The sequence below is a fragment of the Talpa europaea genome (assembly GCF_964194135.1).
Source record: "Talpa europaea genome assembly, chromosome: 9".
In the NCBI taxonomy this organism is placed as follows: Eukaryota; Metazoa; Chordata; class Mammalia; order Eulipotyphla; family Talpidae; genus Talpa; species Talpa europaea.
The window spans coordinates 99802426-99827636 of record NC_140076.1 but is presented as its reverse complement, the minus strand read 5'-3'; the positions used below and the strand labels follow the sequence as shown (position 1 = coordinate 99827636).

The 25211-nt window shown below is 38.1% G+C and overlaps 1 protein-coding gene across 2 annotated transcripts in view; it reads left to right on the top strand.

The window, feature by feature from the left end:
- The window catches only part of PLPPR5 (phospholipid phosphatase related 5), a gene marked incomplete at both ends in the record, with an annotated part of 111917 nt that overhangs the window by 18096 nt on the left and 68610 nt on the right, over positions 1-25211 (top strand). For both annotated transcript variants that reach the window (XM_084244168.1, XM_084244167.1), the window contains one exon: positions 19458-19590. In XM_084244168.1, coding sequence (XP_084100294.1) covers positions 19458-19590 — 133 coding nt within the window. The remainder of the gene's footprint in view (positions 1-19457; positions 19591-25211) is intronic.

Here is a 25211-nt window from a genome sequence, read left to right as displayed (position 1 = left end):
AAATATCTATCCATAACACCACACAGCTCTTTCTTTGCTCTGGCATCTCTGAAAACCCAGGACCTATTGAGCCATCTGCGATTATAATGGTCCAGGGGATGTAAAAATCGAATGCAGTCCCATGATCTCCAATATGAACATTTAATATATACCTTTTTTTTAATTTTCTAGTAGCCACATTTTAAAAATTTTAAAAAATAGATAAAATTAATTTTACTAACACGTTGTTCAATCCTGGATAGCCAAATACTGTTTCAGTATTTGGCTACTGAATGATTATAAAAAAAATCATGATTATAAAAAATCATGAATAAGTTACTCTTTATTATTTTTTTTGGTACCAAGCCTTTTGAATGCTCAATCGTCAGTGCTCAAGGCAAATGGCAACTGTATTGGGCAGGCAGGTCCGATACATTTTTTTTTTTCTGTTGTTTAAAGGAAACGTAGTGGTTTCCTGTGACTTAGGAGTGCTCTTGAATTGATATGCACCATTTGATCTGTGCTTCAGAAGACAGACCTAAATAGATTTTCAAGTTTTTTCAAATTAACACACACTTGGTTTACTGTGTTTCAAATAAGATTTGAAAATATTTTTTAAATAAAATACTTTTTCATCAAGATTATGAAATAGAGAAGGATGTAAACTATATGGGGGGTTTTGAAGTTTTAAGTGGATTAGCACACATTATCCCTTCCCATGTCTTACCGTGGGAGGAAATGATTCACTGTTGTGTGTAGATTTGCCCCTAATCACCCCTTCCTTTTTTGCCAGCTGTCTGCATATGTTAAAGCAGTTGTGGAGAAAGGTTATTCATGGCATCTTTTAGGTATCCTTGGGTTTTTTTTGTTGTTGTTGTTGTTGTTTGAATAGAATTTTATCTTATCTCCAGCATCCATGAAGTTGGTATATTTTCTAGAACTACAACTATTACCCCTAGCTCTATCATAATCTGTTCAGTCATTTGTTAATTCAACTCTTAATGAATACCTATTTTTTAAAAGATTTAATTTATTTATGCATACAAGAACTGGGGTACAGGCCAGAGGTGCAGGGGGTGAGAGGATTCACCAGAGACAGAGTGGGGAACAGAACAGGCAGACTGATGGAAATACACTGCTGAGGGGGGCAGTGGACAAGACAGAAGTCTGCTGCACCATGTGGGTAGCTCCCTGGCCGGCTGGGGATCAGACTCATGCTGCAGAGGCTGTGGATAGCTTCACAGTGCTGTGCTTAACAATCTGTGCCACCAAGGAGGCTCTATGGATACCTATTAAATGCCCAATTTATTAGAAATAAAAGTTAAGTGATAAAAAGGCAGCACTCACAGAACTCACAATATAGTGGGGAAATTATGTGAGCATGACAAATATTAACAAAATATGGCATTCACCACCACCCTCAAGAGACTACAGCTCTTATTCTTTGTTGGTGTGGCAGAACTTGGACCCAGGTTTCCTGGAAATGGAGAAATTTTCTTCTTCCTTTACTTTTATTGACGATGCTAATGATGTAAATACCCCTGGGTTCCACCAACACTTTCATGCCGCACATACCCCTGTCTGGAGCTTATGTCTGTATTTGGTTCCATTATCAGAGGCATCAGATAAGGGTGGGTAGATACTGGGAGAAGTTAATACTTCCTCAAATTACATGTGGGCTATACTTTTACTTTTACTTCAAGTGTCATCACCAAAATATCATTGTTGACAACTTTATTCACACTGCAAATATTGGCAATAAATATGCTACTACAACCTTAAAAGGCTTCTGTATACATGGATCAGCTTTTCTCATTGCTTTCTGTACATGTCCAAGTACCTGCATCACATGCCATGATTTTTGTTAAAGGGGGAGACAATTTAAAGTCTGTTTTCCCTGGTTCCAATTTACAAGTGTTCTCACTTGCTTGGATGCTCTTTGCAAAGGTGAAATTGAATACAAAAACCTATTACCAATGGAATTGGTCTGTATAACCCAATGGAATAGATTAAATTAGAAAGAACTGGGACATGGAAATGATTGAAGAATGGACACAGAAGGTTTAGACTTTCCCAGAGGTGCACTGGGCATTGGGATCTGCTACAGAATATAGCAGGAAAGTTCAGAAGACAAGTGTTCTAGAAAAGTTTGCATCAAGGAGGTTCCATTGGGAGTAGTGGCATCTGCTGATATTGGGTAAGACGTAGCACCAGGCATCTAGGACCTGGTACATTTAGCAAAATCTGATGCTGAAAAAGAGAGTAGTGCCTTCACTGCCATATAGCTAAGCAGAGCTCCACTGCCTGGGAGTCAGGCAGGAACTGACTGTCATCCTTAGAGGGACTGGAGTGCTAAGTAGGTGAATGAAGTGAGACTCAGAAATAGGTAGGCATCGGCTAGTTGAAATCAAGTACAAAGTAGAAACTGTATTTCAGGAATGATACATAAATCTTTTTATCAAATATAGGCCAGAATGTTCAACCTGAATTAGCAGCAGATGAGACTTGGTGCTGAATCCCTGAGCTTGAACTACAGCTGTGTCGTCTCTCCTGTCTAAGATCAGAGTTTTCAGAGATCAAGGAGATCTGAGCTTAAGCTTTGGTAACACAAGGGAGAGAAGTATGCTGGAGTGACCTGGCTTTGTGAAGGGGATGGGGCGTGGTTGGTGTAGAGCTAAGAAGGATGGAAGATGAAACACTTGTGATCTATTTCAGAGTCCCACCTTCCACTCACCAAATTGATTCCATTATTTAAGTCAAACCCACTGTCTGGTGGTCTAAGGTTAGATTGGGGAATTGCTCCATTGAATCAACTAATAAGATTTTCTGAAAGGCAAAGACAAGATGAAAAGTTTCTTTCATCACTGTCCAGCCCTTTCTTAGAGGTTACCAACAACAACTTTCTTGCTTAGATACTAACTTCCTCCACTTCTTTGCAACACTGCATATGGCTGATCAAGGAAATCCCCTTCTGGACAGTCTCCCCTCTTCTGGTTTCCATGACCTGATCATTCATTTTCTTCCATTTAGCTGACACTCCTGCTCTGTGTCCTTGTTTTCTCCTCTTTTTTAATCCCCATTCCCACATTGTAGGTCATTTGGAAATGTACCTGTAAGCCTTTCTTTCCCGTGCTGTCTCCTCCTCCTTATTGGCATGTACCCTCTGCTTCTCACTGCTCTAAGCCTGGCTCATATCCAGAAAAGATTACTGCAGCAGTTATTTACCAGGCTCTTCAACCATCCCACTAGTGTCCCCTGCTTCCAGATTGATTTTCCTGAAGCATAAGTGATCACACCACACCCCCACCTGGAAAAGCTACAGCCTCCCAATGTGACCCAAATGAAATATTGACTTTTCACCTGGATCACAAAGCATTTACATCACGGTCTCAGGATTATTTCCCTCTAGGCCCCCATATCCAGTCCATGTTCCAGTCAGTTTGAACCACTTACTCTTGTTTCTCAGGAACATCCTATCCTCTTCTCGGAGGATTTATATGTTCCTTTTTGTGTAATGAGGTAACCAAATGTCCTAGTTTGCCTGGGTCAATCCTGGTTTGTTCTTGTTGTCTTGGTATCAATATCACTATGTACCCATTTCACACTCAGAAGTGTAGGTAATTTGGATGATAAATTATGTGGCCACCCTACCTGTAAAACTCTATTTCCTATTTCTTCTCTCAATCTTTTTCCCAGTCTGCACTCATTTAACTTTGCCCATGATAAGCCTAGCCCTCTTTTTTTTTTTTTTTTAAGATTTATATATTCAAGCACTGGGTACAGTCAGAAGTGCAGGAGGGTGAGAGAATTCACCAGAGCCAGAGCAGGGAACAGAACAGGCAGACTGACGAAATACACTGCTGAGGAGAGCAGCGGGTGCGGCAGGAGAGGTCTGTGTGCCATGTGGGACCCTCGCCGTTGGCCAGGGATCGAACCAGCGCTGCAGAGGCTGAGGGCAGCTTCGCAGCCCAGCGCTCAATGGCTGCGCCACCGGGGAGGCCCCTAACCCTCTCCTTTTTAAGCCACATGCCTAAAAAAGCTTTCATGAGATTCTTTTTCTCACTCCTCACCTTACCTTTGACCAATTTAATATCTTCCCTTCCTACTTTCGACCCCCTCATTTTCCAACATGGCACTAGAATATTGGTTGATATGTGTGTATTTTTAATTTTATCCTCCACAGTACCTCACAAGTTCAAGACCATATTTTTTGTATCAACTAGATTGCATTCATCTGTAAACAGAAAGCTCTGACTTAACCATTAAAATAGTAAGGAAATTTTACTATGTCATAGAACAGGAAGTGTTAAGTAAGAATGGCTCAGAAATGACTAATTCAGCATTGGAGTGACAGCTCAAGGATCAGGTTTCCGTCTCCTGCTCTGCTCATTAACATGTCTCTGCTCTGCTCTTGGCTGGCTTCTCTTGTGCTCACACAATAGCCATCCTGGATCTAGAAATCACATGCAAACACAAAGAAGTCTAGCACAGGAGTATTTCTTCTGAGTCTCTGTGTAAAAGCATGAACCCCCATTTTGAAGTACCCATCCTTGGCAGACGTCTCTTACTTCTTTCTTAGTTAGACATTCATCACAGGGTCTCCCTGGCAGCTTTGGGGTTAAATCTCAGTACTATCATGGCTATGGCCTGAGTTCGATCCCCAGCCAGGGAGCTAACCCACATGGCACAGCAGACCTCTCCTGTCTCACCCGCTGCTTCCCTCAGCAGTATATCTCAGTAGAACTGCCTGTTCTGCTCCCCAGTCTGTCCCTGATGAATCCTCTCACCACGAACCCCACCCTGGGCACCTCTGGCCTACACCCCAGTTCTTCTATGCAAAAATTAAAAAAAAAAAGGAACATCATCACATGTTCAGGCCTAAACAGGTCGTAGATATGACCATCAAGACATGACAAATGATTCATCCTTGGAGACTGGGTATGACTCTAACTGTCCTGAATTTCATTAAGAGAAATTTGATAACTGAATAAAAGTAATACTTTGTGAGGAAAAGGGATGGTTAACTTCAATTAGGTGAATAGCAGTGTCTTCTATATATAAATGTGGATTCAAACCACATTTATTAAATGGAATTTTTTGTTTTATTTTAGGATATGGATTTTCATTCAGTTGAATAATACTGTCTCAAATTATAAATACTGATATTAAATAAACCTTTAAATGATTAGTACTGCACACAACAGGTTGATTTCAATACTATTTTGCTTAAGTTCATATGGAGAAATTGTAATTAAGATTTTGAAAGAAAACTTGATTGAGATTTTAATAGCCATCTAAAACTGCTGGCCAGCAAATTATGCTCAGAATTGCTCATTAAGTAGAATTGTTTCCTGTTCCTTTTTGAGGAGATGTTTTGGAAAGTATTTGAGTCCTGTATTCACTGGATTGCTATGTTGACTGAGTCACACATTCATAAAACTCTAGTACTGGTTGGATTTCAACTGTCTATTACAGATTTACCTTTGGTAATAAATTGTCAAATTTTCAAAATGTCTGCCACTATGAAATGTAATACATAACTGTACAAAAAACTGTGATCGACATATCCTAGAGCACAAAGGGGGAGCTGGGGAAGAGAGAGATTACTAAATGAGGGTCCATTTCTCTCATCCCCATGAGAGACTCCTGTTCTTCCCATCCAGTATCTGTTCAGACCCATTACCTCCCAAAAACCAACATGGAAGTCAAAGGCAAAAATCTGAGAGTTTGGCTCTGTGTTCTTTGCACAGCAGTTAGTACTGTACTCTGCAAATAGGGGCTTGTTCAACTTTCTGAAGTATTGTTACCACTCTCTTAAATAGACCATCCCAGGGAAGAGCCCAGAGGGGGACCAGCACTTCCTGGATCTCCATGAGAAGCACTGTTAGCATGAAAATATTTCATGTGATAAAAGGCTCGCAAAGACTCACTTTGTTTGTGAAAGTAATAGAAAGGAAAGACTAGAGGAAAACGGCTTCTAAACCTTCCTTGGTTATCGCTGCTCAAAGTAGTGGACTTTGGTGCCAGAGTGCTTAGAGCTGGCATTCTGTGTCCCGAAGCTCTGATGGCTCTAAATAGTTTGACAACCCACAGTAGGACTCAGTAGAGAAACAGAATCTAAGATCATGCCTGGTTTGGACATATGAATGAGTTTTCTGAAGAATAAAGGGGATGGATTAGATGAAATTCCTTCCAGGTATAAAAAGTCACAGATTCTTATTGCAGGGCAATTTTTCGCATGTTCAAATATGTGTAAATGCTAAAATGAATCCCACAAGAAAGCTGGTGGGAAAACAATATTGAAACTGAGTAAGTTATACATGGAAGAAATGGAAGATTTCAAAGTCATGCTGTTTTTTTAATCTTTTTTTTAAAGATGTATTTATTTATGCATTTAAGAACTGGGGTACAGGCCAGAGGTATATGGGGGTGAGAGCATTCACCAGAGACAGAGTGGGGAACAGAACAGGTGGACTGACTGAAATACACTGCTGAGGGGAGCAGCGGGCAAGTCAGGAGAGGTCTGCTACGCCATGTGGGTAGCTCCCTGGCTGGGGACAGAATTCATACTGCAGTGGCTGCAGATCGCTTCATAGGTTGTATCTTAACCCCTTGCACCACCAGGGAGGTCCCTAAAGTCATGCTCTTTTATACATACGCTTGATAATTTGAATCAATGGAAAATTTTTCATGTTAATTCTGCAGGCTTCTATTGTCGTTTTCATCTTCTTCAAATAAGAATGTTGTTATTCTTTTGAGAAATAGTATGAATCTCTAACTTTTCTTCAAAGTTTTGTTTTTCTTCCACAAAACTGCTCCATCACCAATACTTCAACAGGAAGTATTTTGTTGAACATTTTAAAATCAGACTGATTCTAAAAATAAGATGCAGTAAACTGGTATGATTATGGAAATAAATATTCCCAGCCCCACTGCACTCCACCTATACAGACTACGTCATCCACTCTTATTTTGAATAAATAGAACTGTTCCCTAAAGCATCATATCTATAAACCTTACTTATCTAGCTCTGTTGAAAAAGAGAACAGATTCCCATATTTGTGCAAAAAAAAAAAAACTAAGTAGGAGAAATTATATTCATAAGTGCATAAGTTCATATGAAAAACTTCAACTGCTAAACTTTTCTTCCTAAAATAAAGCAAAATGATGAAATATTATAATGTCAGGTTTGACATTGAATGATAAAATAGGTTAATGTGTATTTTATAAAGTGCAATAACTCCATTCTTGCAAAAAATTTTGATAAATATAATATTAAAACTGGAGCCAGATCCGGGGTTTGAATTTCAGGCAGATCTGCCATTTACTAATGGATACACTACTTAACCTTTTTGTGCCTTAGTTTATCTATCTATTTAAAAAGGGGTAATAATACCTATGATTGTGATTGTGAGTACTAAATCAAATTGACCTATGTGAGGTATCTAGAATAGTCTTTGGTAACTGGTACATGTCAGCTTTTAACATGATGATGGAAGAAATATATTTAATGATAGAGACAATAAATATGTGTATATTGTGAACTTAAAGGCATTTGGGATAAAAGGCATTTTAAAAATATTTCCCATTATATAATGGAAACCCTTAAATTGGCCTGCTTAATAAATTCAACTGAATCAGAACTGTTAAGGTTTCACATTTAAATTATAATTATACCTTTTCCTGATACACTGTGAGCAGTAAGCTGGAAAGTTGCACTCACACCAAATACAAATGAGACGAGACTACAAAATGAGTTCATGCTCCAAGATTGATCTCATTCATTTTCAAGTTTCAATCATGCTTTTCTTCATACAGTCTCATCAAACATTTGGAATGGCTTGGTGAAGTATAAGGATTTCCTGTGCAATCAACTTTATATTTACTCTTTCTGTGAAAATGTTTTAAAAATAAAGTCCTTCAAATGTCTGGTCATTTTTCCTGTAAAAAATGAATGGCATAAAGACATTTGTTCTGGCAGTCTGTTTATAGATGGGAGAAATGAAAGCCTAGAGAACAGGAAGAAGATGGCCTCAAGGGGAAGATCTGTATGATGAATTTGAAATTGTAAAGAATACTATTTCTGCTTACCAGGGCAGCGCTGTCACCTCAAGAACCTATTTTCATGAAAAGGACACTGTTGCCCAGCCTTAAGGTTCACCCTCCTGAATGCATATTCCCTTAATGCGGTCAGACACCTGAAGGAGACCAGAAATAACTCAGTCCTGTTGCACAGCAGAATTCCACATTTTGGTACAGAAGAAATCAAAACCATAGAGCGGCATGGCTTTTCTGAACTAGCAAAATAAAAAATAGAAAAAATAGAGGTAGAACTACTCTCTGCTACAAAACAGTAAGGAAGTCACCACACTGACTTGCATCCTCTGAAAGTTCTCCCCAGACTCAGTTCCCAGCAGACAGCCAAGGAAGTCCATCAGGACAAAGTAGGGCACCTTGGTATAATTCTGAGCCACAGATCTGAAAGGTCAGGCAAATCCCAACATCCGTCCCTGGCCCCTTTCTTCTGTGCTTCCATCTCAGAATGCTACATAAATGCCTTTTTTATTTCCCACCTCTGTCACCTTGTAACGTAGTATTTTTCTCTCTCATTATGTGAATCAGTACTTTTTGGTCTTAAACTTTGTTCGCATCACTTCATAGTAACCAGGGAAGTAGTACATGAGTTCATCGTTATTACAGAATTCACCTTTCTCAATGATACATTTTCTTTCTGGAGAACTCTAAATCTTTTATCCAGTTACCAAATATTGCCTAGCTAAACCTTCCTAAATGTGAGTTTCTCTTCTCTAGAAAGTCTTGCTTTTACTTACTCTCCCTACTCTTTCTGGGATACAATCTCTACCAGATATTTAGGACTGTTCTTAGGACATAAATTATAAGATCAAATACATCTGGAAAACACTGGGCTGTAAAGGTAACTGTCTTCTTTAGCTAACTGTCATGATTTTGGTTCATGCAAGAAAGCTAATTGGGAGGAAATTATACTCATAAATGTGGAGTTTCAGACAAAAAAAGCTTTAACTGCCAGATTTTCTTCCTAAAATAAAATAATAAAACATTATGTCAAGTTGAACTTCTGAACTGTACTGCATGGATTCCAGTCCTGGTTTTATGACTTATAAGGTGAATGACCTTAGGTAAGTTATAGAATCTCTCTGCACTAGTGTCCTCACTATAAAATGAAGATAATAAAATAATGCCCTCATGGGAAACTAGAAATTATGAATCTTGATGTGCTCACATGTGTTGTGAATCTGCAGGAGGAATTAGAATCTGTATTTGTTAAGCTGATTTTTTAATTTTTTTTTAACCAGAAGTTCCCCCTCTCCCCATAATACCACTTAACATCCTCTTAAAAATAGAAGTGCTGACATAGGGACTTCTAATTATTGTCTGTGCTTCAAAGGCTCCTTTCTAAAAGCTTCACCATCTCAGAGTCCCAAAGAGTATTTAAATTTTATTACATTGTTTTTGTATTACTGATTAGGAACAGAAGAAATTCATTCAAATGTGTATTTTAGAAGAGCTTGAAAGCCTGCTAATATTGTTTATATACTAGCTTTTATCAAGTATGAGTAAGTTCTTTTGAGGGATGACAGGTACATTAATAAAATTACCAACCTACAGATTTGTGAACATGGAAAATTTGACCTTGTGTATTAAAGTCTAAAAATCTATAAGTATGCAAAATGAGTTTGCATTATAATACTTTCACAATTCATTTTTCTTATAGTTTGTGTTCACTACATTTACATAGTTGGGTCAAATGTGAAAAGCATGTAAAATTTAATTAGCAGCATTTAACTATAATTTTTAATGGTTTCACAAGCTTCTCATCATTAAAAATCAAAATGCACATAGTTTATAACTCTATACCTTGTTAAGCAGACCAGTTTCTTTCTGTATCCTCATTCAGCCCCTGCGCCCCACAAATATGATTCAGAACTGTGAATCATGTCTGAACTTTCACATAGTTCTAATATGTCAACTCCTTAATTCTCATTTTCCAGGGTCCATGGGTCCCATTAATGCAAGCATTAACTCATCACAGATCTGACCTGAACAGAACCTTCAAGGTGATCTAAAAATAACTAAGGTGTGCAGTGTTTCCTCTGTGCTTGCTCCTAGTCTAAGAACTTTGTAGCAATTAACTCATTCAATCCTTACAACAGTCTATGATGGTATTATTTCCATTGTCTCCTTGTCATTGATGAAGACACTGAGGCAGAGAGAAGTTACTGTGACTTACCTGAGGTCATTATGCTAACAAGAGGCAGAGGAGATTCAGCCCGCCCCTAAAGTTCACACTCATTATGCTGCTCTGCAGACAAGTATGCCTTCCCAGTGCTTGGGACAGACACTGCAGACAATACTTCTCCTCCATCCTGTTCTCTCTTCCTCAGGCCTTGGAAGGTAAATATTGACTCTACTGCTTAAATAGGGTTGAAGAAGACTGGATCTCTTTTTGCCAGAGTGTTCCAAAAAAGGAACACCAGCATTGGTCACTTGCGTGCCCCATTGTCAGTCACCTTTCATTCGCTACCTTATCCCTTCTTTATTTATTTACTAGAATCCTTTTTGTCTCTCTGTCTTGGCAGGTAAGCTAACAGCCTCCTGCACTTCAGGCAGTGAGAATACAGTGAACTGAGGGCCAGTGGAGGAGGATGGCCTGCAGGGGAGCTGAGCTTTGAGTAGCTTGTCAGGATGTTCCATTTCTACAAATCTCACTTAAAATGTCTAGAAAGGGAGAACTTTGAATTTCTTTTTATTTTAGGTGTCACTGAATCTTTATCTGACTCCACGCTTCATTACAATGGTTCATATAGCCCCTCGCACACTTCAAGTACATAGTAACTTCCTGTTCAAGTAAATATCTAAAAATCCCTTTAAATATAGGGCCACCCTGGTGGCACAAGCAGTTGAGTGCTGCACTGTGAAGCTGTCTGCAGCCTTTGCAGTGTGGGTTCGATCCTGGCTGGCCAGGGAGCTACCCACATGGTGCATCAGACCTCTCTTGTCTCACCCGCTGCTCCCCTCAGCAGTGTATTTCATCAGTCTGCCTGTTCTGTTCTACACTCTGTCTCTGGTGAATCCTCTCACCCTCTCGCACATCTCGCCTGTACCATGGTTCTTGTATAAATAAATAAATCTTAAAAAAAATTTCCCCTTAAAAATATCCCTTACAAATTGAAACATGAAAGAATCCGGAATTTTTTACTCCTGTAGAAGGTTTGGAGGGATTATTAAAACACAGATGGCTGAGCGACAGACCCAGAGTTTGAGTCAGTAGATCCAGGGTGAGACCTAAGCATTTGCATTTTTGTTTACTTCCCAGGTTCTGCTAGTTTGTGGGCCACATGTGAGAACCACTATCCATAGGACACTTTCAAAATGGACAAATGTCTTTTCCTGATTCCCCACTTAAAAATGATTTAATAGGCTTGTCCTTTCCAGTGTTTGGGGTGGCAGTTTCCTGTGTTACTTGCCAACTTTTAAGAGGTTTCTTAAACACTGCACACCTTAACTTAAGGAACAAATTGAATTCTTGGCCCCTTGATTCACTGCTTCACCAAAACAGTACTCTCTTGGGTACTGGGGCTCCTGGTCACCATGTACCCACAATCTTAATCACCACCAGTGACACATAAAGAAAGATTAATAGCATGGGTTTGGGAGATAAAGTTCCTTGGGTTTAGATGCTGGTTCCTCCCTCTATATTAACTCTAGGTAGTTACTTTACATTCTATTTCCTCCATCTGTAATTGGATTTTAATAGCAAGGCCTGTCTCATAGGGTTGTTTCAAACATTGGTAAAAATTTGCAAAGCACTGAGAACAGTGAATAAAACCTAGTAAACACCACTTAAGTTAGCTTTAAAGAAAAAAACATTTTCCTAAGCTTTATGGAGAGATATAATTGATATACAACATGTGTTACTTTAAGGGAGAAAATGTGTTGATTTGATACATTTATGTATTGCAAAGTGATAACCACTGTAGCCTTAGCTATCATCTCCATTCTATCATATAATTATCATTTTTGTTTTGTGGTAAGAACATTTAAATTTGCAACTGTCTTAACAGGGGTGCTGAAGTCTATTATACACAAAGAAGAAATCTAAGTGTCTGCTTCGTGACACAAAGTTAATGAGAAAGTATCCAGCATAGCTTTTTACCTCTCAGTATAGGTAGAACTTTCCTTGATTAGCTTGGAATTAATGAAGGGAAATGAACTCTTTGTATGTGTCTGTGTAACGACCAAGACTGCAAGATGTTTGATAGGAACCTAAATATAAATGCCTACCCCCATTTTAAAATTTAAGTGTCCCATGACTAATACATTTTTGAATTAAAGTTCAGATATTATTGGATATATTTCTGAAGTGTGAGACTCACTTCACAGTGATTACATGACCTCTACTGCTGTGTTACATGTGAAATAGTTTCCCTGTACCAATTTCAAACCAATGATGCATGAATATCTTTGAGTCACTACCAGTTGAAGTGGAGAGAAATTTCTAATTGGATTTTTATAAACGGAAACGTAAAGCTATTTGGAGTTTGGCATTTGATGAAAGTCTACCATGATTTTATGTTCCTGGAAAAACTGACTTTGGTATTTTGTCGTTAAGGGATATAGATAGCAGAGGGTCAGCCTCTGGGAATTGAGGTATGAGAGCAATGTATATGCTCATAAAAGAGATATGTATTCATTTATACTTGGAGATTTATGATTCACAATTTTGCGCTTGGTATTCATTGGCAAGATGGGACCTTTTTTTTTTTTTAACTAAGTGCCACCTAGGGTAAAGGATAAGAAATAGGAATGGGTGTAAGATCTGTCCTCAAAGATGAGATGAAATGTATCAATAATAAGTTGTTATTTAGGAAGGGGGAATGTGTACGTTGGGCTCATATCCACGCAGGGTATTAAGTGTCAACACTGGGTGTAATAAAGCATAACGGAGTGACTCTAGAAGAGAATGGCGTTTCATAGGGAACTCTACTCTGATTTGGGAGGTCTGTGCAATACTAGGCTTTCATTTATCAGGCTAGGTGGGATCCAACTCTTGCCTCTAAGAAGGTGATGGGGAGAGGACTATGCCTCAAGGAAAAACACAGTTGCTCAGACACAGTCCTGGCTGTGTAGGTGAGGCTGTGAGAGCCTTTCAGTGTCACCTCCTCAGCCCTTGGTGGAAATCTTGTCACCTTTCAGATAAAATTGACATAGACCGTAAATAGACACTAACCTTTCATGGAGGTTGCTTCAGGGCTTCCTGTAGAGCTGGGGAACAGGCAGGTGCTTGCTCTGGCAGAGGAGAAGTGGGGGTGGGATGTGTCAGTGAGCCAAGATGAGGGGCGCTAGAAAGCAGATGCAAGAAATGAAGTGAGGGTTGACAGCTCTGCACTTCCCGCGCCAGCCTGCACTCGCTCTGTCAGTCGTCTGTTTCTGCTTTTTGTTTTGTGTTCCAATGAATGGAGAGCTTTTGCTGAGGTAGGAGAGGAGTACCCCTATAAACAACTGACCCAGCCCCCCACTGCAACCTCCCCTTGGGGTCTGCAGGCCTTCTTTCTCATGTTCTGCTCCTTTTTTACTCCGAATAGACTGCCAGAGCTATGGCAGGCAGGCGGGGCCCTGCGCCTTCCCAAACTCTGTTAACATCGTTCATCACCTCAATTCTCTCTGGAAACAGCTTTCATTTATTAGTTCACAGATGAAAGAAAATTTTATCAAGGAAAATTTCAAAGTGTCAAGCTTTTAGCACCCCCACATCTGGGTTCTGTGCCCTCCCAGTGCTGCTGTCTTTACTCCTGTCCCATGAGAAAAGGCAAACCAGTTACGCGCTTTACCCAAGGGCAATCTAATGAAATTGGCAGACAGTGACTCCAGATTAAGAAGCCTTACTTTTAAGATGTATTTATTTATGCATACAAGAACTGGGGTACAGGCCAGAGGTTCAGGGGATTAGAGGATTCACCAGAGAAAGCGGGGTGCAGAACAGGCAGATCTACTGAAATACACTGCTGAAGGGAGCAGCGGGCGAGACAGGAGAGGTCTGCTGTGCCATGTGAGTAGGTCCCTGGCCGGCTAGGGATTGAATTCGTGCTGCAGAGACTGCGGACAGCTTCACAGCACTGTGCTTAATCCCTTGCGCTACCAGGGAGGCCCAAGAAGCCTTTCTTATAAACAGTGAGAAAATGGTCAAATCACAAGGCCCTCAATTCTGCATGCAGAAGACACATGAAGAAATTTCATAAAGGACAAAAACAGTAGTTACAAAGGTCTTGTTGGAGAGTAGATGTGTCAAAACGATCTTTTTCTTCTTCTGGGGTATCTTACAGGCTACCCCAGGAGTTGTAAAAGTCCTTATGAGGTGACTTGTGTCCTCATACCTGCCCTATATAACTGGAGAAATGGTCAGAATGTAGTAGAACACACAGCTGTGATCTGAGCCTTGAGGAGTGAGTGGGGCACAGGGACTGCCTTGGCTTCACTTGGAAAAGTTGGAGGAAAAGCTTGTAAATTCTTAGACAGAGCCTGATCAGTCAAAATAGCTCTGAACTTGGATTCAGATTCTGGTCGTCCTAGAAATTGTGTTTAAATTCTCTGTTTCTCTCTGAATAGGTCTTCTTTATAATGTGGGTGAAATGAACTGCATGTCATTCATTCACACAGCCATTCACATGTACTGCCTGTCACTGTGCTTTAAAACTGGAAGTCTAAAGATAAGCATTATACAGTCCCTGTCTCTGAGAAACTGTCAGTCAAGTGGAGGAAACAGGTGTTACTGAAACTTATAAAAACCATGTGAATAAATATATCAAGTGCTGTTAGAACCCAGAGAGCTGGAGAGAAGAGTGGCAACTAGGAATAGAAATAATGTTGCACACAGTAAGCAATATTTTTTTTTGCAGTTTTCATAAATAAAATTTTATTGTAACACAAACATGCCCATTCCTTTAGATCAGATCTATGAATGCTAATGTATTACAATGGCAGAGTTAACAAGTTTCTTCAAAGATTATTTGGCCTGAAAAGTCTAAAGTATTTATTTTCTATCCTGGCCAGAAAAACACTGCTGAATCTTACAGGGATCACAACAAAAGACACCAAACTTTCACTCTCTCTAATAACCTTAGTTCCAGGCTGCAGCAATATTTCAATCCTGTAAGCACAGAAATGCCGACCAAGGTATGCCCTGCTAAACCATAGACCAGGATGAAAGCCTGGCTATACAGAAATGCCTGGAATGACGGGAGGCTGTAACCAGAACATAGCATGTCCAAAGAACATGTGGAATTGCCAACATTGAATAAGATGGGTTCAGACTCACCTGAACCCATGTCAATTTGTAAACAGTCTCTAATGTCAATTTGTGTTACTCCATTGGCTATGAAGACACATTGAAAATTGTAAACAGGATTTTTTTCCCTAAATATACCCCTTTTTAATAAAGTTATATTGACTCCCTTTGGCTTACAATACTATGTAGGTTTGGGGAATACAGCTCCTCACACCTCTATATGTATACAGACCTCGCCACACCCACCAGAGTTTTAGTGCCATTCACACTACCAAATTGACCCCCTCTACCCTCTCCTCCTATCAGATTCCATTCATGTGTCACAAAAGGCAAGATTTTATCATTTCAATAGGTGAGTAGAATGCCATTGTGGGTTTTTTTTTGTTTTGTTTTGTTTTGTTTTTAAGATTTATTTATTTATTTATTTATACAAGATCCAGAATACAGACCAGATGCGCGGGAGGGTGAAAGGATCCACCAGAGACAGAGCGGGGAAAAGAACAGGCAGACTGATGAAATACACTGCTGAGGGGAGCAGTGGGCACGACAGGAGGGGTCTGCCGCGCCATGTGAGACCCTCACTGGCCGGCGGGGATCGAACAGGTGCTGCAGAGGCTGTGGACAGCTTCACAGTGCAGCGCTCAACTACCTGCATCACCAGGGGAGGCCCTGCCATTGTGTTTTTATACCAGAATTTATTTTGGAACTGTCGATGGACATTTAGGTTGTTTGCATGTCTTGACCATCGTGAATGTTGCTGTGATGAACAGAGGGGTGCATATATATTTTTGAATTAGTGGGGTTGTTTTTTGATAAATAGCTAGGAGGGTATTGCTGAATCATATGATATTTCTCCTTTCAGTTTTTTAAGGAATCTCCATACTGTTTTCCATATAGGGTGGACCAGTCTACATTTCCACCAAAAATGTACAAGAGTCTTCCTTTCTCTCCACAGCCTTACCAGTACTTGTTGTTTCTAGCCCTTCTGAATTTGCCTTAAACTGAGCTGACATATTCAAGATGAGACTCGCAGAGATTATTGGGCAATCATACACACCCAGAGAGAGGGAAGCAACTTGCAAAAAAAGAAGACTGAGCCAGGCATTTAGAGAAGTGTTGAGATGGGAGACATAGTGTCATTCCAGAGGGGGGAAAAAAATGAGACTCAGGGAACAGCTGGCTGAATTCCTGAGTAATTTTGATTCTGAGATAGGTTCTGAGATAACCCGCCCATCCTGGAATCAGTTCCAGATTGGGTGGATTTCTTTTAGTAACAGCCAAACAGTATTAATTGAGCCAGTGTTTTGACAGATAATCTCAAGTCACGAACAGGAAATTTAAAAACAGGCAGTGTCCTGAGAGACAGGCAGGTAAGATGTGAGCCTCATAAAGATTACTGGAAGAATTACCCTGGGGCAAGGAATATAAGACAAGGTAATTCTCAGCCTGGTAGGAAGCTGGTAACTAAGAATTAGCAAGTCAAGGGTTAAGGGTAGAAGATCTAGTTAGAAGAGGTGGGGTACAGAGCAGAGCCTTCCTCACACACGAAGTTCGTCATGAGGAGTCAGGTAAAATGTCTGAAGCAAACTAAGACTTTCTGATCTATTGAAAAATGAGCTCTATTGAGGATGAATTTCATAAGTATGAATTGTTAGGTATATTATTTTAATATATTCTAGGGCTCTTAGTGTGTTAGCAGACTGTACTGGGGTTTCAGTGAGCTGTGGGGGGGCAGCCCTGTGGGTAGACATCTCATCATACCTGCTGTGGAGAAGTCAGAGAGGGCAAAGTTGGGGGGTGTTATAGAACTCATGGGGGAAATGGGTGACAGAACATTAGAACTGGAGGATTCTAGGGCAAAGCAATCCTGGAAGGAATTGAAAATGAAGACTCAGACTCCTTCTTTCAAGGAGCAGCAGAGAGGAGGTAGAGCATGAAAGAGTGATTCAGAAAGGGAAATAAATAAGAAGGTGTCAAGCACACAGTTTGTCTATTTGTCAGTTTCTCCTAGGGACTTGGTGGTAACTGAAAAACCCATAAAGTACAATCTCTTGTGTCTCTTTGGGTGGAATGAACTGATTCATCACACTGCTGCTTTACTTCACCCAAGTTAACATTTCAGGAGGATTTGGAAAGCTGAGTTCTCTAGCCTCTCCTATTTCAGTCTATCCCACTAGGTAGACAAGACCAGATTCCTTTAATATAGCTCAGTTCAACATCTTCTGGTTTAATCTTGCACCCTGACCTACTTAGAAGAAGACATGTAGTAAGGAAAGAGGAGGAGGAAGAAAAAAGGATAAAAATTAAGAGATGCCTCATCATCTGTTGTTCATCTTTGAGTTAAAGTAAATCAAGCACCTAATCTCCGGTGACCTCCTTCTCTTTCCTCCCACTTATTTTGACTATCCTGTAATCATAGATACTACTTAACATGAAGACCTCAAAAGCATTTCCCCAGAGGATGTCAGGGACTCCCTATTACTTCACCTTGACAAGATGTACTAAAAACAATCCTTAACAATGACAGATTAAGAGATGTACTATTTATTGGCTCCGGTTTCTTTTCTCTTGATTTTATTTTTAGTGTTGTTCATGATATTAAATAGCCGAAAGCTTTGGAGCTGAGTCAGAAATGCTTGGCTTCTGACAGACCTAATGGGGAGAAAATTAGTTAACTACTCCAAGTTTCCATTTTTTACATCTCTAAAATGGAATAGTAACACTTCATTTAATTCCTTGTTGGGTGATTTTGAGATGAAAACCACTCCAAGTGATACAGACACCAACAAAAGAGAGGGCCTAGAATAATCAAGCAAAGAATCTGTTATCAGAACTTGGTTTTTCTCCTTTATTATCTCTGTAACCTTGGGTAACTATTTGAGTTCCAAGTCTTGGTTTCTTTACTTGTAAAAGAGATATGATAATATTCCCTGTCTCCTATGGATTTTATGAAGGTTAAAATGATATATGTTTACAAAAGCATAAACAGCACACTAATCTTCACAATTCTTAATAACGTCTCAGGATAGAATAATGAGAATTTTGGCAATGGGTAGTTTCAAGTCTAAACACGTATGAACTGACTTTCCCCCCTTGTTATAAAATAATTAAAATAATTTTAAATTAGTATGCCTATATTAGTTCCTTTCAAAAATATTTGCCTAGAGAATTGTTCTTATTTCTCCGGCAGAGTCAAATTTAAACAAGACACAAGCACTTAAATATAAAACATGGAATTTAATTACACATGAAAAATAAGTGAGCGCTTCCTTAAAGCAAAGATCCTTTGTATATTTCATTTTTAATGAAGTCTTTTAGAAAAAAAATATTATAGTCCATTTGTATTCATAATTTATCGGTTTAATATTCCCTTGTCTTAAGGGAAATGCGGGTGGTATACATACGGACAAGGCTGTGATAAAACGGTCTGGTCAATGGATGATTTCACTCTTATGTGGAATACAGAGAAATAAAAGAAAGGCTCAGATAAAACCAAACCAAAACCTAGGCTACAAATCTGACTGAAGAACTGACTCTATTAGGGCCTCCCCTGGTGGCATTGGTTTTTGAGCGCTGTGCTGTGAAGCTGTACGCAGCCTCTGCTGCGCTGGTTCGATCACAGCCGGGATTGGCAAGGATCCCACATGGCGCGGCAGACCTCTCCTGTCATGCCCGCTGCTCCCCTCAGTAGTGTATTTCGTCAGTCTGCCTATTCTATTCCCTGCTCTGTCTCTGGTGAATCCTCTCACCTTCCCATGCATCTGGCCTATACCCCAGTTCTTGTATAAATAAATAAATCTGAAAAAAAAAAAAAAAAGAACTGACTCTATCAAAGGGGGAAGGTGGAGTAAAAGGGAGGCCGGGGTCCAATGAACTATGGTGCAGGATTATATGGGTGCTTCAGTGTGGTGTAGTAACATACATTTGAAGAGGTGTGAGCCTGTACCTCTGAATCATACAGTGTTGTATACCAAGATTACCTCAAAAAATACAATAGAAAAATATATGAATAAGTAAGTATTGGTTTGATTTTGTATTTGATATTACTATTCTCACAGAAGCCTCTTTTCTTTGCATTTTTGAAAATAAAAAAAGCATTCTACATTTATATTGGTTTAGTTCTAACTTTTTTAACCTTTTATTTCTTTGCAAGATAATAGTTGGAGAAACTGCTGTGTTTTGCCTACAACTGGCCACAAGGGACTTTGAAAACCAGGAAAAAACTATTTTAACTGGAGACTGTTGCTATATAAACCCACTGGTGCGGCGGACTGTACGATTTCTTGGTATGTGCTCAGTGAATTGTTTTTATTATTACTGAAACAATGATTATGTGTATAAACTAGTCTTTAAAATGAGCCCTATTTTAACTCTATGTAAATATTAGGTTATATTTTTTCTTGAAATTTTTCAATTTGGTTTTAAAAATAAATGTTACATACCATTTTCTAATAATGCAGGACTCCATTTCAGGGTATCGTTTTCATATTATTTTAAGGAAAAAAAAGAACATCACACACTTAAATATTTAAATCTTTAAGTAACCCAAAAATTATATAAATAAGAGAAATTATTTGCAATGTATATAAAATTTCAGAACAAAAATGCTTGGGGGGAATGATAATCTAGATAGCCTGCTGAATACAATGAAGGCCAAGAAAAATAGCTTGGTCAATAACAAAATGTATTTGCAATTACTGTATGTAGCATACCAAGCAATATGTCTGAGCTGTTTTTTTATGTAAACAAAATGTATTAGTGATTTTATTAGAGGTCAAGATTCACTGATACTTCAACTTTCAACTTCAATTTCTAGCAATAATATCTATGAACATTGACAAATATTGTAAAACTTATCAATTCAATAAAAGCTTGATCAAGACAAATTTTTTAAGTAACGTAAATCTAATATAAGTTATTATGCCTGGATTTATCAAATAAAAATAAGTGTGTCTTGTATATACTAATTAACATTTAAGATAGATTCTGATCTGAATTAAGATAAAGGGGACCTCTCTGGTGGTGCAAGGGATTAAGTCTCAACACTATGAAGCTGTCACCAGCCACTGCAACATGAATTGGATCCCCAGCCAGGGAGCTGACCCATATGGCGTAGCAGACCTCTCCTGTCTTGCCCACTGCTCCCCTCAGCAATGTATTTCAGTAAATTCTCCTGTTCTGCTCCCTACTCTGTCGCTGGTGAACCCTCTCACCACCTGTACCTCTGGCCTGTTCTTGTATGCAAAAATAAATAAAAATAAATCTTAAAAAAAGAATTAAGATTAAGAATGCTATAACCTTTCAATGTGTTTCTCATATTGATGGGAACAAGGTGAAGCTTGAAGATATTATGCAGAGATCATTTAATCTATATATAAACTCTCTAAAGATTAGTAAAATGTCATCATGCCTTTAAATTTCTCTGGAGACAAAAGGTCTTCATATTTATTTATTTATTTTTTTTTTTTTTTTAAACTCCAACTAGAATATGCTTTATTAAGAATGTCAATTTTTCATACATTTGCAGAAGAAATTTGCTATCTTTAACTAAATTTTGAAGGTTGCCAGAATAATTCATGATAGAATAGCTGTTTATACAGAAACATACAACAATATTGTGAAGTTTAATGAAAATTAGAGGCTGAATAGAATATTTAAACAATTTCTTTCTTAGATGTAGATATTTCCTACAACCCAGTAAGTTTTTATTTATTTATTTATTTATTTTTTTTTTTTTTGGAATCAGGCATCTACTTTATTTATTTATTTTTTTTTTAATGATTTTTTTTTTTTTATAAATTTTATTGTTATATTCCCCATACAATTGCAGCCCCCCATTCTGACCCCAATCCCTCCCCTCCCGCCCCCGCCCCCCTAAAAGTGTCTCTGGTTCATAGTTTTTTGTTGATTTTGATTTTCACTTTCTTATAGTTATTCATTTTCCTGGTCCCTTATTTAAGTTTTCTAGATTCCTGCTATGAGTGAGACCATCCGGTATTTTTCTTTTTCTTTTTGGCTTATTTCGCTGAGCATGATCCCTTCCAGCGCCATCCATGTTGCAGCAAATTGCATGTGTTTATCTTTTTTGAATGCTGAGTAATATTCCATGGTATATATGTACCACATCTTCTTGATCCAGTCATCTATTTTTGGGCATTTGGGTTGTTTCCAAAGCTTAGCTATTGTAAACAGTGCTGCTATAAACATAGGGGTGCAGGTGTTCTTTGGAATTGATGTTTCTGTGTCCTTTGGGTAAATACCTAGGAGTGGAATTGCTGGGTCATATGGAAGCTCTATGTTTAGTAGGTCCAGAAATCTCCACACAGCTTTCCACAGTGGTTGGACCAGTTTGCACTCCCACCAACAGTGCAGAAGAGTTCCTTTTTCTCCACACCCTCGCCAACATTTGTTGTTGCTAGTTTTTTTAATATGTGCCATTCTCACTGGTGTAAGATGGTATCTCATGGTAGTTTTGATTTGCATTTCCCTGATGACAAGTGATGTTGAACATTTTTTCATATGCCTGTTGGCCATTTGCATTTCCTCTTCAGAGAAGTTTCTTTTAAGCTCTTCTGCCCATTTTTTGACTGGATTATTTTCTTTGTTGTTGTTGAGTCTCATCAGCTCTTTGCAGATTTTTGTGATCAGTCCTTTATCATTAGTGTTGGGTGCAAAAATGTTCTCCCAGTTGGTGGGGTTTCTCTTTGTTTTTGTTATTGTCTCTTTTGCTGTGCAAAAGCTCTTTAATTTGATATAGTCCCAGCTGTTTATCTTTGCCTTCACTATCACTGCTTTGGGTGATGTGTCTGTAAAGATGTCTTTGATGTGCAAATCACGTAGTGTTTCGCCTATATTTCCTTCTATATATTTTATGGTTTCAGGTCTTATGTCTAGTTCTTTAATCCATTTTGAGTTGATTTTTGTGTATGGTGTGAGGTGGTGGTCAAGCTTCATTCTTTTGCATGTAGCGACCCAGTTTTCCCAGCACCATTTATTGAACAAACTTTCTTTGCTCCAATGCATAGTCTTTGCTCCTTTGTCAAAGATTAGTTGACCATAAACCTGTGGGTTTATTTCTGGATTTTCTATTCGATTCCATTGGTCTGTATGTCTGTTCTTGTTCCAATACCATGCGGTTTTGATGATTATGGCTTTGTAGTATAGTTTGAAGTCTGGGAGTCTGATGCCTCCATTCCCTTCTTTTTTTTTCAGGAGAGCTTTGGCTATTCGGGGTTTTTTGTGATTCCATATGAATTTCATCAATAATTGTTCTATTTCTTTGAAGAATGACATTGAAATTTTGATTGGAATAGCATTGAATCTGTATATTGCTTTTGGAAGGATGGCCATTTTAATAATGTTTATTCTTCCAATCCATGAGCAGGGGATGTCTCTCCATTTCTTTGTGTCTTCTTCTATTTCTTTTAACAGTGTTTTATAGTTTTCTTTGTATAGGTCCTTTACCTCTTTTGTTAGATTTATTCCCAAATATTTGATTTTTTTTGTTTCAATAACAAAAGGGATGGTCTTTTTGATTTCTTCTTCTTCAGATTTATTGTTTGTGTATAGGAAGGCTACTGACTTTTGCGTGTTGATTTTGTATCCTGCCACTTTACTGAACTGATTGATGAGTTGAATTAGCTTTTCTGTGGAGTTTTTGGGGTAAGGTCTTCATATTTAAAACTGTTCATTTCTATCATCAAATTATACATCTACAGAGCCCTGATTTATACTTTTAAAGGGAAAACTTTTAGACAGGAAACTTTATATAAACAGTTTTTTTTTTCATTTGTGTTATACTGTGCCCTTAATGTATTTCTTTGAGTTAGAGTCAATTAATAACAAAATAAGCAATGTGTAATAATATACCCAGAACTGAAAGTTGACAGGTTCCCAAACACTGTTAAGGAAATATTTTACTTACTTTAAGTAAAATTTTTCTGCTTTTGCAGAAAGAGCATGTAGCACAAAGTAGAGCATGCTTTTAAGTTTTTGCATGTTTTATAATTTCTGTAAAATTTTATGAAAGGTTTAGCAGTGTTTGATTTGTTTCCTTGTTTATCATGATTCGGATGTTTCTTATTTATTGTAACAAAGCTTGTAAGCAAAGCTTTACTATAATAGGGCATCATTCTTTATAGAGAGTTTATTTTGGGATCAGCAGAGTGGAGGCACCCTGAGATCTCATTTTAATATGTGTCTTTGTAGTCAACTGCAATATTGGCCTTGGGCCTGAGGAGCTAATAGTTTAATTCTAAAGCACATTTGGGAACCTTTACACGTATCAACAGACATTCCATATCCTTATCAAATATTTCTCTCTAATTTAAACAGGAAAGTTTATTACACCAGGTAAAAAGAAGGGTTTAGTTGGGTAAAATTGAGCACATCTTATGGCCTTAATTTCAAGGACATAGAGGTAAAAACTTGTTACTTAGCCCCTCTTGTTAGGTCATGAGGCTTGGCAAGGAAAGGTTGTATACACCAACATTCTCGAGCTCCACTATCTTATATCTCTGCCTCCCTCAAACTTCTGCCCTTGATAACACTTACTTATGACTTGTAGAATGCTGAGCTATAAGGATGGAACTTTTGTTTCCTTTAAAAATGTTTAGAGGCAGAACTAAGGACTTTGTTTCATTGCCATTTGTCTACACATAGATTTTGCTATGTGCAGGCTTGTGCATGAAAATTTTATGATCTTACATAAAATTTTGAAAAGTAAAAGGATAGCCGTGCATCTAATGCTGGAAAATTATTTGATCCTGTGCAAATTTCCTGGTGATTTTCTACACAACAGTCAGTAAATTTATGCTAAGACTTAGGAATTACTCCAAAGAGCATGACTAAGAAGGACAGCATCTAATTCCTATGACAATATTATATGACTATTTAATGAACCAGCTGTTTGGGAAGTATTATTTTTGGTTCAGTTTTAAAATGTCCTGATTGATTTTATTTCCCTAAAGATTGAAAGAGTGAATTTCTTCACCTCAGTCCCACTTCTTTGAAAGTTGGATGTGTCAGTTTAATTGAAAATGAGGCTAAATAATTTATTTTGCCTATCCTATATAAGTAGAAAATAAGTTTTTGCAATAATGACTGATGACTTTGAATTTAGGAAATGTTTTTATTATCTGAGTAAATACGCAAGTCCCTTACAAAAGTGAGAGAAATTTTCCATATCTAATTTTATGCCTTCAAGTAACCAGAGCAAATAATTCTTAATACTGTGAAGAGAACTGAAAAATTATAATTTTGATTGCTTTATTATTTACTAAATTGACCCAAATTTGATCAATTAAACTCAATCCATAAAAGAAAATTTGCAACTAAGTTACCAGTTATTGTGACTTAAAATTGTTTCTGAAAGCAATGAAGAGATTAATCTGAAATATTCTACTTTATTTAAAATTTTTCACGATCTTGAAATGAAGACTGATGGCATTGGATTTTACTGCTAATTAGTATCTCCAGCAGAGTTAACATCCGTCTGAATGGACTTAAGAGGCATAATCAAAGGGAGACAACTGCTTTCCTTTGTGCTAGGAAGACAAAAAGTATTTTTAAAGATAGGGACAAGATAAAGATTGGTATTTTGGTAGAAGGTGAGAGACTGCAACTTCTCAAGAGAAACATTCCCATTCCTAAACTCACTCTTAGAATATCTATTCTTCTTTTATCCTATGTCTTATAAACTTGCCATGAATAAAAATTTAGCCAGTGGTAGACAGCTCAATATGTTAAATAATTTAACACTCCCACTGCTCCAGAAAGAAAGAGAGAAATTGGAGAGGGATGAGATGGAAGGAACATATGTATGTATGCTTGAACTATTCTATAGTTTCTAAAATATTTCTGTGCTGGTTGACTGTAAACTGAAATATACAAAGACTAAAGAGTTAAA